Below are 15,336 nucleotides of genomic sequence, written 5' to 3'. Positions count from 1 at the left end.
AGTCACCTCCTGGTTGAATTATTGCAACGTGCTGTACATGGGACTATGAACATTCAGGAAAATCCATTGGTCCCGAATACAGTGATATGGGCAATTATGTACGTCTCTCATTTTGCCCCTATGGCATATGGACTCTGTGAACTGTTGTGGCTCCCAATAGGCTTCCAAGTGCAATTGAAGGTGATGGCTACCATCTACACAGCTGTACATGGAATAGGATTGGCTACTTGCAGGGCCAACTGCTCCCAGGTGTATATATTGACCTGATTTCCCTCAATGAAAAATGTCATCTTAGGGCACCCAGGTTGCCTGCTCTTCTGAGGGGTGCACCGGCCTTTTTGAAACAATTTCCCCCCAATGCAAAATTTATCCCCACCTTAAACTCCTTCATAAAAGCAGCTACGATCTTTCCTTTCCGCCTTTGGGTCAGGAGAACCAGATTTCTCAAGCTTCTTCCCACCATTTTATTTTCTTAGAAGGGGTTAATGGAATGCTTTTATTATTTGTTGATCTTTTCTTTCTTTTTGAGCAGGGGGTTATACGAAAAACCTCCATGTTCCCTTCCAACTCTGTTATTTTGTTATTTCTTTATACATTTTTTCCTTTATGATATTCTTAATATTTTTTTCTGTTCTATCTCTGTTTCCTTTTTTCATTCTTTTCTGCACTTTCTATTTTTCTTTTGTTTAGTTTGTATTTTTACTGTTGCAATTGTAATCTTTTATAAACTTCAATAAAAAAAATTGTATGTTGTTTAATGATTACAATAAAGAACTGGACTTCAAATACAGCTGTTACTTGTCAGTACAGGAGAATTGCCATTTCTTTCCTTTTGCAATATACATTTCTGGTTTTGTGTAGTGGTCACTATAATATTACAATAGATTTCTAATTCTGCTATCTAATTTCATTTTGTGCTTGGTTATGTTAAAAGTATATTCAAAAGTCCTATTAATATAATGAAAAAGAAATAATCCCATTTCCTCTAAAATGTTTTTAAAAAACGTGAAAAATAATTAATATTACTATTCATATAAACATTTTCTTTTCCCACTTCTCACCTCAAATACAGTAATAATTCTTAAATTGCCCATTTTTACCTTTACATATTGGAAGCTGTGGAGACCATCCAAACTGATAACATTGTGCAGATTCAGGGCCAACTCTTGTGAATCCTTCGTTACAATCAAAATGTACCACCATTCCATGATAAAAAGTGTCCTCTCTTGGATCAATTCTGCCATTTTCCAAAAATGGAGCATCACATGTTATGGCTATACAAATATTGAATAAAATAGAATGTTATTTCAGAAAGAAACTGCTTGCCAGAAAGTTTGAGACACTTATGTTTATATATAAAACCAACCTGATTTTATATTCCTTAAGTGCAATATGAGTTCTACTATATATTCCTCGGAGATTCCCGGTATTATACTGGAGTGAAGTGGTGGGGATTGTCATCCGGGAATCCCTTATGGCTTTTGAGGGCCCTACTCTACAGGTCATCAAATATGAGAGCCTGCGCATTAAATTGCACTCCAGGGATTAACTGGGATTGTTGCTGTAGTTCCTGCTGTAAAATAACCGCCGTACCTGAGCTCCTTCATTCCATTTCTAGGATGAAAGTGTGGTTCCCCAGACTTCAGAGGACTTCAGTTTGCCTTCTCTAGGAGTGGGGTCAGATGACTCAGGAGTTCATGCCCCATCTTGATGGTCATGGACTTATCTCAGATCATCCAGAGCCCAACATGGGATAATGATCATACTCCAGATCTGGTTTCCTTTGGAGTATTGGCTGTGTGACCTGGAATTGGGAGAGCTTCCAGTATCTTAGATCACGCCCTGATTACTATGTGATTCTCTAGTGCCTCTGTGGATCCATTAGATTGGTCTGTCTTAGATGATGGGTACATAAATTTCAGGGGAGCTGAATGGTTGTTCCTGCTGATCTACTTTACGGTCCATTCAAAGACTTGGTCACTGGTTGGAAGAAGACTGAGGCTGAGGAATTGTATCAGAGAGCAATCATGCAACCTCTCCTCTCAGGAATCCTGCCATTTCCAGTAAACGTAGGGTGGAGCAGTGTAGTATGTACCTCTTGCTTTGTGACTAAAGGCTTAGCCCCACCCCTTTCTAAGCATCTGTATGAAGTTGTTGGGGGAGGTCATTCACCAATTCCTGTGCAGTATTATCCTATTTCAATTATACCTAGTTGCACATTTCTGTCCCTAGTGGTTCAAGTGAATCCGTCACAGTTCTGTCACAATATCCAGATGGCTGTGAGGGTCTGAATGGGGAAGAACAGACTTTAGATCAAACCTAAACAAGACCAAGTGGCTATGGGTGATTGCCCTTATCAGCCGTGACTCTGAGTGGAATTGCACTTCTCCGCTTCGGTTCAGTTTATACTTCTTGCACACATGGCTCCTCTTTGAAGAGCAAGTGGCAACTGTGAGTGGGGAGCTTTGCAAAACGTCATCTTGCATACCAATTGTCACTGGTTGGAAGAAGAGTGGGGCTGAGGAATTGTATCAGAGAGCAACCATGCAACCTCTCCTCTCAGGAATCCTGCCATTTCCCATGGTTTATGAAAAAGCTGAGAGAGATGAACGGACAGAAGAGATGTCGAGAGTATTGCTGGCACTCAGCAGAGGATAAACCTGACCAAATATGGGTCAGAGCCTCTGTTAAGGTCTATCGTGTGGCAGTTAGGATGATGAAGCTTCAGTGCTTCTATACCCCTACTCCTTGCACTGATAGTTGCTCCGTGGCCCTGTCTAGGGTGACACAAATGCTTTTGAATAAAGGTTTTGTAGGAGCATACAGAGAAATTTTCTCAGAATCTGTTAGGAAAAAAAATGCTCAGATAAGTTGACAGTTAGATGCCAGCCTTGTTGCAGGTCCGGAGCAGATGCCTGGGAACAAGTCTTCTTTGGACCAGGTACTTAGGAATGGGAGTTCAGCCACCTTCTCCATAGATCCATGCCCCTTCTGGCTCATTCAAGGAGCCTGTAGGATATCCCTAGTCACTGCTTAATACTGGACAACTTTAGTCCAGTATTTAAACTTGTTTTGGAAAGGTGGTTGAGGAAGTGATTGCACACTGCTTCAGGTGATCTTGTGTTTCAGAAATAGGGCCAGCTGCTCTGCCCCTTGGACTCCCTATAAATGGGGGACTGTGTGATGCCATTCCAGAAGTGGGACCATTTTGAAACTGCCACAATTCAACATTTTCACCTTTAGCAGCACCTAATTATTGTGATTATTAAGTCTTACAAGAACTAACAATCTTTAGAAATATTGCTCAATAAATCGTTTTGATTTGTACATATATATCCATCAAAATAAATATCAATATCAAGTAGATTAGGTCAAATAAGGAATTTGAGACCCCCATTTTATCTAAACAATAAAGAGCTGCTTTAACAATATTTCAATAGTAAACTTTTCATTGTTCAATAAAAATGATATCTTGGACATTGGATTCAATTGCATAGAAAAGAAATGGGTAAATTAGTCTATTTATCAGCTATTAAATCAGACTATGTTTCAATCCAACATGTTTTGGCAATGCCTAAAATCATTAAATTAGGCCGTGTAATCGGTAGTATCTTCCTTCTTTGCATTTTTCCTAGTGTTGCTTGTTTTTCCACTGTGTTTGCCTAGTCACACAGTAAAGTTGTCGATGCACAATGTGATGATGAATTTTATTTTTCAGTCAGCTTCTCTTACAGCCTGATGCCTATTGATCCAAGGTCACCCAGCTGCTTTCTGAATTGAGGGGAAGACTTAAAACTAATTTCCCTGCATTTAGTCCGGTACCATTAAACTTCGCTGACTCTCCCAGACATAAACTAAGGATGGATGATTATAATGAGATATGGTTATCCTTCTTATTATTTACATTATTTTTGTTATTTATTTAACATCTGTGAGTATATAATAAATAGATTATTATTGAGAAGGTTATAGTTAATATTTAGAAATTATTGGAAGAACAAATGGGAGAAAATTAAATAAACTATTTATTTATTCTACTTTTTTAAGTTCCTATTTAAAAAGCCAATATGTGGAAAATAATTTAGGATTAGAATACTTTTAAGTTTACATAAATATAAATGATACATTACGGAAATCATCAGGAAAATATTCTTGATCAACCGATTGAGACAACTGGATTATTAGACTGGTGTTTCATTAACTTACGATCACAACTAGGAGTAGATTCCCATCCTTTCTCAGTGCATGCTACAGTTTCATCAGTGGTATTTTTAGTGGTTTGAAACCCTTCTTTACATTCATAGTGAAGTTTGTCTCCAGGAAAGAAAACAGGCTTAGTTGTGTTGAAGATAAAATCACCTTCAGGTGGCTTTAAGCAGGTCTCTGTGGAATCAAAGAGTGAATATTATTAATGTCTCACTGTTCTTTTCTCATGAGTCTAAATTGTAAACTCAACAATTCTCACCAAAGAATGACCTCTTAGATATAGGCACCTGCACGAAGCAAATGATGAGTTGCTATAAGTAAGCTCTCACTGCTTCAGACTAGTGATTTTGGCAAAGATGGTTAGTTGCTTTTTAACCAGGTTAGTGGGTCACATTAGACAATTTAGTCTTGTAGGCTGCTTCACTGACCCTTTCATGATTCTAACATCTGAACACATAGACATAGTTTTTCAGGATTCTGCTATAGCTGTGGCTACCTACACTGCAGACAGCTGGTATGTGAGCCCTTTCTGTCTTTCAGCAGTTTTTGCTTTTGGATCTGAAGTGAATTTTGTGCTCATTATATCTTGGGTAGAGAACATGGTAGATGCTCAACAGGTTTTCTTGCCCTGTTGCAAGTTTAAGGATATATAACTCTCTATGTAAATGGAAAATCCATAATATATGTTTCTGTCTGCATCTACAGGATATTTGTGGCAGAAGATCTTGGGAGGATAGGAAATAAAATGCAAATTGTATGTTTACAATAAAAGTGTACACATATTTAGGTTGCAAATTATTTTTTCAAATCATGAACAAAAACAATAATTTTATACTATGCGTCTACAGTTACACTTTATGAAGAGATACATTTAGAAATGGTTATGGTATCAGGCTATTCTTCACTGAATAAGATTCCGTCTCTTTGTCTATGCCAGTCAGTTTCAATCTATCTTCTAATGGAATTGTATTTACTTACTGATACATTCTGGCTCTGGGCTCCAGCCACCTGTAAGGCACTGTGTCTCTGCCTCTGTCTCTCCTTTTGATGTTGTATAGCCATTATGACAACTATATTTTGCTTTAGCATTGATCTGAAAAATCCGTTGCTCCGATTCAAAATACCCATTGGCTAGAGGAAGCGTCTTACAGGTGCGTTCAACTGCTAATGGAAAAAGGAAATATAAAATATGAATTCTTCTGTTTATAAAATGTGAACTCTTTGTTAAATACCTGGGAAACTAGTGGAGCCAGGGGAAGATTGCATCCTTTCAAAATCATAAATAAATGGGTTAAAAAACTGCTAAGAAAAGCTGTATACAATATGTTAGAAAATCCATAGGCAGATTGAGTGGGGAAATTAATGTATCTGATTAGACAGTTTCATGGCTGTCTTTCTTATAGAAATTTAATGCATCTAATTTGCCCTTTAATTATATAAAATAAATCGTACTGCCATATAAGCTATATGTTACTCCATATTTTAGTGGCCTGACCTAAGTCTATATTGGAATTCCTACATGTGGCTCATGGGTTGAAGATTCTCACTTGTGTTTTGAATGTCCTATATTCTGGTCCAAATCCTTTGGAGTTTAATGGGTGACAACATCAGGAGATTTGGAGTTTAATCCTTTTAAGATGCTGTTGGCACCCAAACTTATTAATCTGCAAGATCTTTTGAAATGGCTATGAAAGGATAAATGAAGAATAATAAATTGTAGGTGAATCCAGGAAAGATGGAAATGTTCAAGGAGAGTTTTGAAAACTCCAGCACTACATTCTATTCTAGATGGGTTTACAGTGCCACATCTCGAAGCAAACCACATATGGATTTTAGGGGTTTTTGACCCCTAAAACTATAAGGATATATTTCAGCTATGCATAGCAACACATACAGTAATGGTAATAACATGATACATTGCAACATTTGTGTGAGTAGAAGAACAAGTTATGTAAGTTAGTGGAATGCTTTGTACGGCTTCATTGCCAATGAAGACTCAATCATCCAGGCCAAAAGTGTCTAAAGATTAAAACTACTAATGGAAAAAGCAAGGCCAAACCTTTAGACACCTTTGGCCTGGATGGATGAGTCTTCACCGACATATTGCAATGCATTTTATGGAGAAACCCCTGAAGTTGTTACATTACAACGTCTCTTTCTGCCTAACTAATTTTGCTTTGATTAATGAAGTTGCTTGAATGAGCAACTAGATGGCTCAGATTAACAGTTGCCATGATTCAACCTTTAGACACAATACAACTTCACTGACAACATTTAGGGGATTGTCATATTTTAAGAGTTCTGTAGCATTGTACAATTATGAAAGTATTTGGGGCACAGACCTAATACTTTTTAGGCACACGCACGCACACACACACACACACACACACACACACACACACTCTGAAGTTTTTAAAATGTATTAGAGTTTAGTGAATTGTTTTAGTTGCAAAATATATATTAAAAGGTATTATCATGCAATTTTGATGCTTACACCCTTTTCTTTATTTTAGTTCCTTAATAATTGCCATTTATCTATTCGTTTATTTTATACTTGCATACTGCCCAATACAATTGATGCTGGGCCTCAGATCTTCATTGGAGACAACCCTAAATCCTCTTTGCACTTCAAAACACATCACTCTCTCTTCAAAAATAATAAATATAATGAAAACAATTTTTAACTGTTAACAAACTTCATCTGAAATATTTTTCTTCAAATGAAAAGTTATCTTTTTATTGCAAATATTCAATAGACCTAACTAGTAGAAGGCATTAAGTTTAATAAATAAATGATAGGCGCATAGGCGCAACTATACGCATGAACATAAACACCTATACATACCTTTAACCCCCAGTCACAGGACAATTCCTTGTGGAAATATGAATCCCTTGTCATCTCTGCTGCTAAATTATCACAAATTCCCATTAATAAATCCATATATACATATACATATACATATACATATACATATACATATATGTATGTATGTATATGTATGTATGTATATGTATATGTATATGTGTGTGTATATATATATATATATATATATATATATATATATATATATATATATATACATACACACACACACACACACACACATGGGTGTGTGTGCGTGCGCATGTATATGTATGTGCACATATACAGCATGGTAGCATGGTAAACAATTTCAGGTCAGGCAATTTTAGCTGACATTCCTAAAACTTACGTGGCAGGATACAATTTGGAGCAGGCGACCACCCTGTTTTTGTGCAAGTGACTGTTGATTGCTGGTTTGCAGGAGAATATCCCGTATCACAAGCAAATGTAATGTTGTCACCTTCTATGTAAATGTTCCTGTTGTTATAAGGGAAGCGACCATGATAAAACCGTTGAGAAGGATCACACCTTTCTAAGAGCAAAAAAGAGGAACTTGGTTTCATCATTGATGGTTCTTGGGAGGCAAATCATACTATGTGGAGGAAATAAATAAATAACAAGTTACTCTTTCATATAAAGTGTAAAATGTAACACAGAGGTGTGAGACTCTTGGTGCTGTTTTTCTTGATTGTAAAATTCCTTTGACTTTGAAAGACAGACAAGCTCACCAAATGGGGGGATGATGAAGATCCGACGCCTAAACAGCAAAAGAAGCAGAGAGAGGGAAAAAGGGGCTGCAGGAAAAGTCAGGCTGAAATGTGGAATAACTTCAAAGGAAATGGGGAGGGCTTAAGCGTCCTGTATGATGAGGAGAAACGTATAAATTGTATTAATTGAAATCTGTCTTTGCGCTCCTAGTATTCAAGCCAAGGGGAGGAATTCTGGCAGGCCGCGCTTGCAACCCCTTCTTCAATTTCTTTGCAATAAAAACTTTCGAATTGTGAACCAGACTTGTCTTTTGAACTGTGAGCATAAAATTGGGTTTTCCTATCTCACATACGCATGATATCTAATTCACAGAGATGGCAAGGTGTGAAGAGAGGAGGAAGCTGATGAGGAAGAACCCTATTTTTCGGTTTATATTTTATAAAAGACTCAGATTTAAACCTGTAAAGTTTTAGTACACATTCCTTTGCAAACTGTAGGCTCCAGAACAACCTTTAGGGTCCCTTGAGAAGAGACAGCAGTGGAAGCATCATCCCAGCAGGCAGAACGACCCAAGAACGGCTGAGATCTCTGTAGAACGATACTTCTTTAAGGTTAAAGAAGGTCAGGATAGCATCTCCCCGGCCTGGTTTGTCTGGATTTGGCAAAGGGGAAAGAATTACTTACTGAAACACTTCGGTTCTGGTTCAAAGCGGGAATTGGTGCATCTCACTGTTTGCCAAGTTTGCTGTTTGCTTTTAGAAAGAAAACCATTATTACATTGAAACCAAACTTGTTCTCCTTCCCGTTTTGGATATTTTTGATTATAAGTTTCCATTCCTCCATTTTCTACAGGGACAAAATCACAGCCCTTTCCTGAAGAAAAGAGAGAGAGAAAAAAAATAAGGCATCCCCCAAATTCAGAGTACTCTATCAGTTCATTTGCTGTGCTCATCAGAGATGAACCTGTTATTAAATGTTACTGTTTGTTCTAGTGCAATAATATCAGAACCTGATCTGGATTTCGGCCTTGGATCTAAAGGGAGAACAGAGAGTGATAATGAGCGACGGTTTCCTGCATAATTGGTTTCTCCTCAGTAATCTTGGGCCTAGCATCACTAAGATTTCTAAAATTAAACCTCTAAGCTTCTCCGCACCCGATCTGTCTCTCACGATTAGCTGTTTGCTTATGTTCTCCTGCACTCGAGTTTAAAAGTGTCTCTCTTTGCTTTTCAAATGTTTTGCCACTACTAACTAGTGATGAGTTGTGGTGAATAATTATAGCAGAATGGTATGTAGCCAGCAAATCCCTTCCTAGGAAGAGGTTCAGCTGATGCATACGGGTATTGCTTTTGATGAAACTTTTTCTCACCTCAACTATCATAACTATAAGAACATTATTCATAAACAACGAAGCAATTCTGCTCTAGAGAGAAATTCCATAGACAAAGTTACTTACGTATACAGGCAGGAGGAGGATCCCATCCTCTTGCAATGCATTTGGAAAGCTTTGGGCCTCCAGGGACAAACCCTTCATCACATATTGTCTCAATTTCATTATTGTACATATATTGAGTTTGTCTAGGTTCAAAGCGGCCATTTGCCACCACTGGAGGGAAACACTGAATTTCTATGGAGGAATACGAATAAAAATAGGTGGTCAATCTTTAACACCATTGAACAGGAACATTTATCTTTCCCATAGGTGAAGACCACAGCTGCGACACAAGGATATCTGAAGGAGGGGTTTAAAGGGAATGGACATTAACAGCTGGGAAACCTTGTCCTCTGATCGTTCAGCTTGGAGGCTAAAGACGCAGCATGGCCTTCTCCAATTCGAAGAGACGCTTGTTTGGCTGGCCGAGCCAAAGAGTCAGTCCCGGAACCAGTGAAATTGGGGGGCTGGGCAGGGGACGGAATGCCCTCAGTGTGGAAGGGATTGCCACTCTCGAATTGGCCCTTTTAGCCACACCAGATGCTCTTTTAGGAGCTCTTTCCAGAGCATGATACCACAGTCTTTCGAGACTGAAGGATGCCAATGAGGAGGTGAAGAAAGATTAGTTGACTGCAAATTACTTTTCATCATTTATCATCCAGTTATTTAAACAGCCATTTATCAACCCTTGACCCTGGGGATTAATCCTGACCCCATTGGAGAACCCTACCCTAAAGCCGCTGCTCTGTTCTTACTTTGCTGCTTGACTTAATGTGATTTCACAATTCTCAGGGAAGGGAAAGAGAGCGTAATTAGGACCCAAATGTAAGCACCACCAATACTGAAGTCATAAGGTGATTTCTCTCTGAAACAAAGATAGTCAACTGATTTCTGGATCAATTCTGCCCTTTGCACATATCTTGAAAATAGATTGAGTTGCTCCCTTGCGGGACTATCACCCAAATTCTCCCTAAAAGAAACCATTCCTTTTTCTACACTTTGTGTGTTAGACAGAAATGAGCTTGATGAATTATGTTCCTCTGTCCAAGAAAAGATACATGGAACATTCATGCCTCTTTGGCCCCACATTTCTTGCTGAGCCATATTACTTATGAAAGATTGCAGACAGAAGTAAATGTTTGCCTCAGATGATCGTCAGAAAAATAAGGTCCTTCTTTGAAGACATTTCTAAGTCAGATCAATTAAGATTAAAGGAAGTATAATATGCCATTTGGATCCACACGTTCCAGGAAACCATGAACCCTGAGTTTTTAATTAATCAAGGATTATTAAAACGTTGAAATTATAGACTTAGTAGCTCCTTTTGAATTATCCCTTTAAAACTAACTATAGCTAGTTTAGGAAATCAATTCAGTATGGTGTAAATAATCCATAGAGCTAGAAGAAAATGGAGGCAAAATTTTCTTTCACTTGTTAAAAAAAGGAAGGGTGAGTCTTCTAAGACAATGCTTGTTATTCTTGTTCTCTCTATGTCTGATAAAAATGAAATCAAATAAAAACATACTATTTTACCACAAGGTTTTTCATCAGATCAGATTGATTGGAGCTGCAATTCCGGGCATGCATAGCAAGAGGAATAAAAAGTGTATAAGATTTCAAAACAACCGTGACCATTAGAAGCATATACAGACCTTTACATTGAAGCAATGTACTCCATCCGTTCTCAGTACATGAGGCCTCTTGTCTGTCCACATATGTGTATCCTTCATTACAGGAGAATCGTATCCTCTCACCTTCCTTATAGGTGAGCTTTGGAAATAATACGTTTCCATTTTCAATATGGTCTGCCCCACATTTTATTTCTACCATAAAATATAAACAAAAGGGTTTTTTTCATTAATAACCTCTTTATTCACTTGAATTAAAAATATGCCGTATTTCTAAAAAGATTACAGAATAAAGAGATATCTTTGCAATTTTAATCTCATTTTTCATCGTAATAGGATTCAGGTACCAAGGGGTTGAAAAAGTGACCGTTTTCATACTCGCTGGGATGAACAATAATAAACCTACTATTTCACAATCACGTGAAATGCCTTCAGCCTCAACCAATCTCTTCGTCTTAATATTAAAGAGAAGTGGGGAGGGGGCTGAGCGCTGAGGCTCCCTGCACAGCCGGACGTCTCCTTCCATGAATGCTGACTAAAACTGTCCCAGAGAAAGGAGGAGAACTCGTGCAAGACAGGGCTACCCAATCCAATCCCGGAAGCCAGCCCAGAAGGTTACCCTGATTAAAGGCCATTAAAAGACAAAGGCGAGAAAGGATGGATGCATCCCATTCTCACCACAGGTATGATCAATTCCATTTTAATTCTGCATTCAGCTCTAAAATCCAACTGAGAAAGTCCAGAACTTCCTCCACATTTCTCTGAAGCAACTGTTTGTTCTTAATAACCTTTCCCAGGAAGGGCAGGTGGGGACAATAGTAGACAATATTTGTCCAGCTAGTAGCGGCTTCTTGAGGAAAGACTACACTGCTGGCTCATTAAGTGAAGGAAGGACCATCCTCTTTCCCAAGTTATAATTTACTACTGCCAGAACCCAACCACATCTCACCTGACAGGAGGCCTTAGCCTACCAGGGGGGACCTGGATGTATTAGACTGATGGCCAAGCTAATGGTCAGGATTTAAACTTCTCCCGCACAATGAAACCAGACTAAGTGTCAATTCGTTCCGTGGGGCTTCTCTCAAGGTTAGAATGTAGAGTAAAAACAAATAATTTATCCAACATATGCCTAGCATATTCCTCGCAATACTTAGGAAAACCTGGGTTTGCCTCCCCAAACCCTGCCCCATCACCAAATGACCATGCAGAGGCTTTAGGAGGCTTTCAGGGTGCTCCTTGGGGCTGGGGAGGGCAGAAATTAGTGAGAAATGGGCCATTTTTTGCTCAATTCTCTCCTCCCCCATCCGCAGGCCCTAGGAGCACTCCACAAGCCTCCTAAAGGCTATTCATGCCCTTTTTGGGGGAAAAAAGGCATTTTTTTGAGGATTGCAAAGTGCAAAAACTTTCTTTTAAATTTGCCCCTTCGAAATCTTTGTGCATCTTATACTCTGGTGCGTCTTATACGGTAAAATACGGTAGGTGCAATAAGGACAGAATACTATGGATACTTCACTGTTCCTATTATCATGAGATAGGTCCAGAGGTGCTATTCAGCAGGTTCTGACCAGTTCTGGAGAACCGGTAGCGGAAATTTTGAGTAATTCGGAGAACTGGTAAATACCACCTCTGACTGGTCCTGCCCCCATCTATTCTCGGCCTCCCAAGTCACAGCTGATCAGGAGGGAATGGGGATTTTACAGTATCCTTCCCCTGCCATGCCCACCACAGCCACCAAGCTATTTCACGCCCACCAAGCCACGCCCACAGAACCGGTAGTATAAAAAAATCTGAATCCCACCATTGAATGGGTCTTAGTAATAGCTCTAAAACTCACACTCACTTGGCTTCCCTTCTTCTTGTCCTCCAGTGGTCCTCTAGGTCTCCCATTTCCCTTAGAAAGTTCCATTTAGAACCAATAGGGGTTTATCAGTTGTCCGAGGCAGACCAAATGGGTCCAATCTTTCTGAAGTGAGGAGCAGCTCAAAGAACTCTAAGCCAACCAAAGAGTGATCCAGCCATGACAAAGGAGTGTCCTAATCACTCCAACTCAGACTTCGCTTAACTTCCCCTCACTCACCTACACATTCCGGAACAGTTGCACTCCAAGTGCCGTTAGCTGTACAAGTAATTTTATTAGATCCTTTTATTTTGAAGTTTGCAATACATCCAAATATCACTAGATCACCAGATAAATAATCTTCATTCATTTGATATTTTGCACCCTGAAGAATCCTCATATTGCTTCCTGGTGCTATTGGAGGACATTTGTTGACTGCAAATAAAGTAATATTGTGATATAAAGCTAATTAAGAAATGTTTCAGACTTAGGAAAAAGGAGCAAGGAATGAAATGAAACACATCACCACCCATAAATCTAGTGATCTGCACACTATAGTTTCCAGCAAAATGGCAGATTTAATGTTTTTTTAATGAAACAAAAACACAGTCATTTTACCAATGATCTTACTGTGATCATTAAGAAATACAAATCTATTAAAAGTAGACAAGTGGACATATTCTCAATCAGCCTATAAATCTTTTAGTCTATCACATTGGATAATTGAGCAAATAATGGAAAATAGATTACCACGAAGTGCATTACATTATTGCAGAAATTGTAACAATGTTTATGTAAAATATACTTAACCAATAAAGACATAAGCAAAGAAATAATTTCCCACTCACATACCCAAAGCTAATACTGAGGCACCTTAAAGAAAAATGCACTAAAAGATAAGTTAAGGCAAAAATTATCAAGCTTTTTGTGGCTTCAAATTTTGAAAATATTCTCTGTAGTATATTTTGCACATACAGTATATACATTTTGTATATACTCTGTATATTTTCACAAAGTGGATATTTATGTAAGCTAATTAAATGTGGGCTGAATGACATAACAAATGAATAAATAGAGGAGTAAAAATTGAAGATAAAGGGGTGAGATGCCATAACTGTCTTTTACCCTTCAGGAGTTTAATGGTTTGGATAAGATGAGGTAATTCTCAACAACTGTAAACATGAAAGAACAATTAGATGGAATAATTAATACAAAAATAACATTAAAATTATTTAGATGGGATGGTATGAAAGTAACATAAGGAACTTTAACAGACACAAACACGAATTTCTTCACTTAGGATATAAAAATTAGCATTCAAATTACTTTAAAGGGGAAAATGTTTTTGGAAATAGCAGAACAATTAACTACTTGGTGAGTGGGAGTACAGATTGTTTAGAGTTTTAGTGAAGAAACAATTGGTGGGCTTTTCAAAATAATGAGCTGAAGGAACTTTAAAAGAGAACATGTGACTTTAGAACTTCAAAGTGTCCGAAGGGACCAAAGCTTAAGGTAATACAGAAAAGGCAAATGGGAGGGGAGAAGAGAGAAACCCCCTTTTACTTTTGGACTTGGCTCATTTTCTCTTTCTGGATTGCAAATAAATGGAATGGATACTACATGGAAATCAGCAAACTTGGAAAAGGAAGGAGAGGGTTGTTAGAGCACCCAAGAAAAAGATGATCTCTCCAAAGATTTTTTTTAAAAAATGAAGAATTGGGAAAGAATGTATCTGAATCTGTTAAAAGAGACAAGACTACATTTTAAGGGAGATTGGAAGAAAGATTTGTAAATGTGGAGGAGGAAGTGAAAGAAGAGATATAAAAAATCTTGAAGCATCTCTAGGACAGTTGACTGGAGAGGTGAAACAAAGTTTAAAAAATACAAAATAAAGCAGAAATAATAAACAGAAAGATGGGGGGAAAAAGATGGACACAATCTTGGCACTATTGGAATGAAAGAAGGAAAAGAATTATCTCTGAGATTCAGAGTGGTTTCAAAGGACCCCAGTGAGGATAAAGAGAAGGTTGTTCAATCTTTACAAAATTTCCGTAATGGGATGGAGGTGATATGCAGGCAGAGACAGATAATGTATACGGGATCAGCATGCATTAGGCAAAGTTAAGAAACGCACCAGTGGATATTCTTGTGTATTTTGTTAGGAGGAAGACAGGAGCTTAAGCTCTCCAGAAACATTTTAATACCAGGTTGAGAATCAACACAGATAAAGAAGTTCCAATCAGAATGCTACCTGAGGGGGGGGGGGTATTTTTGACTTAAAAGCTCAACATAAAAAGATACGTTGTTGAGAGTAATTGGAGGGAGAGGTTTTTAATTTTAAACAGTAGAGGTATCAAGTGCCCGAGAAATCAGGAGATGAGGCCGCTCAAATGAATATAAAGATTTATTGCAAGCTTAAGCTCTCTACAAGAATCTGGCCAACCGGCTGTTAAGAGAAATGTGCGGGAGGAGATAAGGGAAGCATTCAGGGTGGGTTGGACTGAGATTTTTAAAGTGTGTGCAGCAGTGGGGGGGGGGGGGTTCCATTTTCTTTACTACTGATTCCCTCGTGAGCACGTGGCACCTCTGCGCAGGAGCGTCTAGGCGGGTGGGCAGAGCCCCTCGCCGCCACCACTGCTGGTTTGCCTGATACGGGCCAAAC

At 38.4% G+C, this 15,336-nt stretch overlaps 1 protein-coding gene across 3 annotated transcripts in view; it reads right to left on the bottom strand.

The window, feature by feature from the left end:
* CFH (complement factor H) overlaps positions 1-15,336 on the bottom strand; it is a 92,472-nt gene that overhangs the window by 59,702 nt on the left and 17,434 nt on the right. For all 3 annotated transcript variants that reach the window (XM_032217433.1, XM_032217435.1, XM_032217434.1), the window contains exons 5-12: positions 12,915-13,109; positions 10,862-11,032; positions 9,234-9,404; positions 8,462-8,650; positions 7,419-7,601; positions 5,185-5,370; positions 4,207-4,383; positions 1,101-1,274 (exon numbers count right to left, since the gene is read on the bottom strand). In XM_032217433.1, coding sequence (XP_032073324.1) covers positions 1,101-1,274; positions 4,207-4,383; positions 5,185-5,370; positions 7,419-7,601; positions 8,462-8,650; positions 9,234-9,404; positions 10,862-11,032; positions 12,915-13,109 — 1,446 coding nt within the window. The remainder of the gene's footprint in view (positions 1-1,100; positions 1,275-4,206; positions 4,384-5,184; positions 5,371-7,418; positions 7,602-8,461; positions 8,651-9,233; positions 9,405-10,861; positions 11,033-12,914; positions 13,110-15,336) is intronic.

This window comes from Thamnophis elegans, chromosome 5 (genome assembly GCF_009769535.1).
Source record: "Thamnophis elegans isolate rThaEle1 chromosome 5, rThaEle1.pri, whole genome shotgun sequence".
NCBI lineage: Eukaryota > Metazoa > Chordata > Lepidosauria > Squamata > Colubridae > Thamnophis > Thamnophis elegans.
The sequence above is the reverse complement of the archived record's forward strand: the minus strand, read 5'-3'. Positions and strand labels throughout refer to the sequence as shown.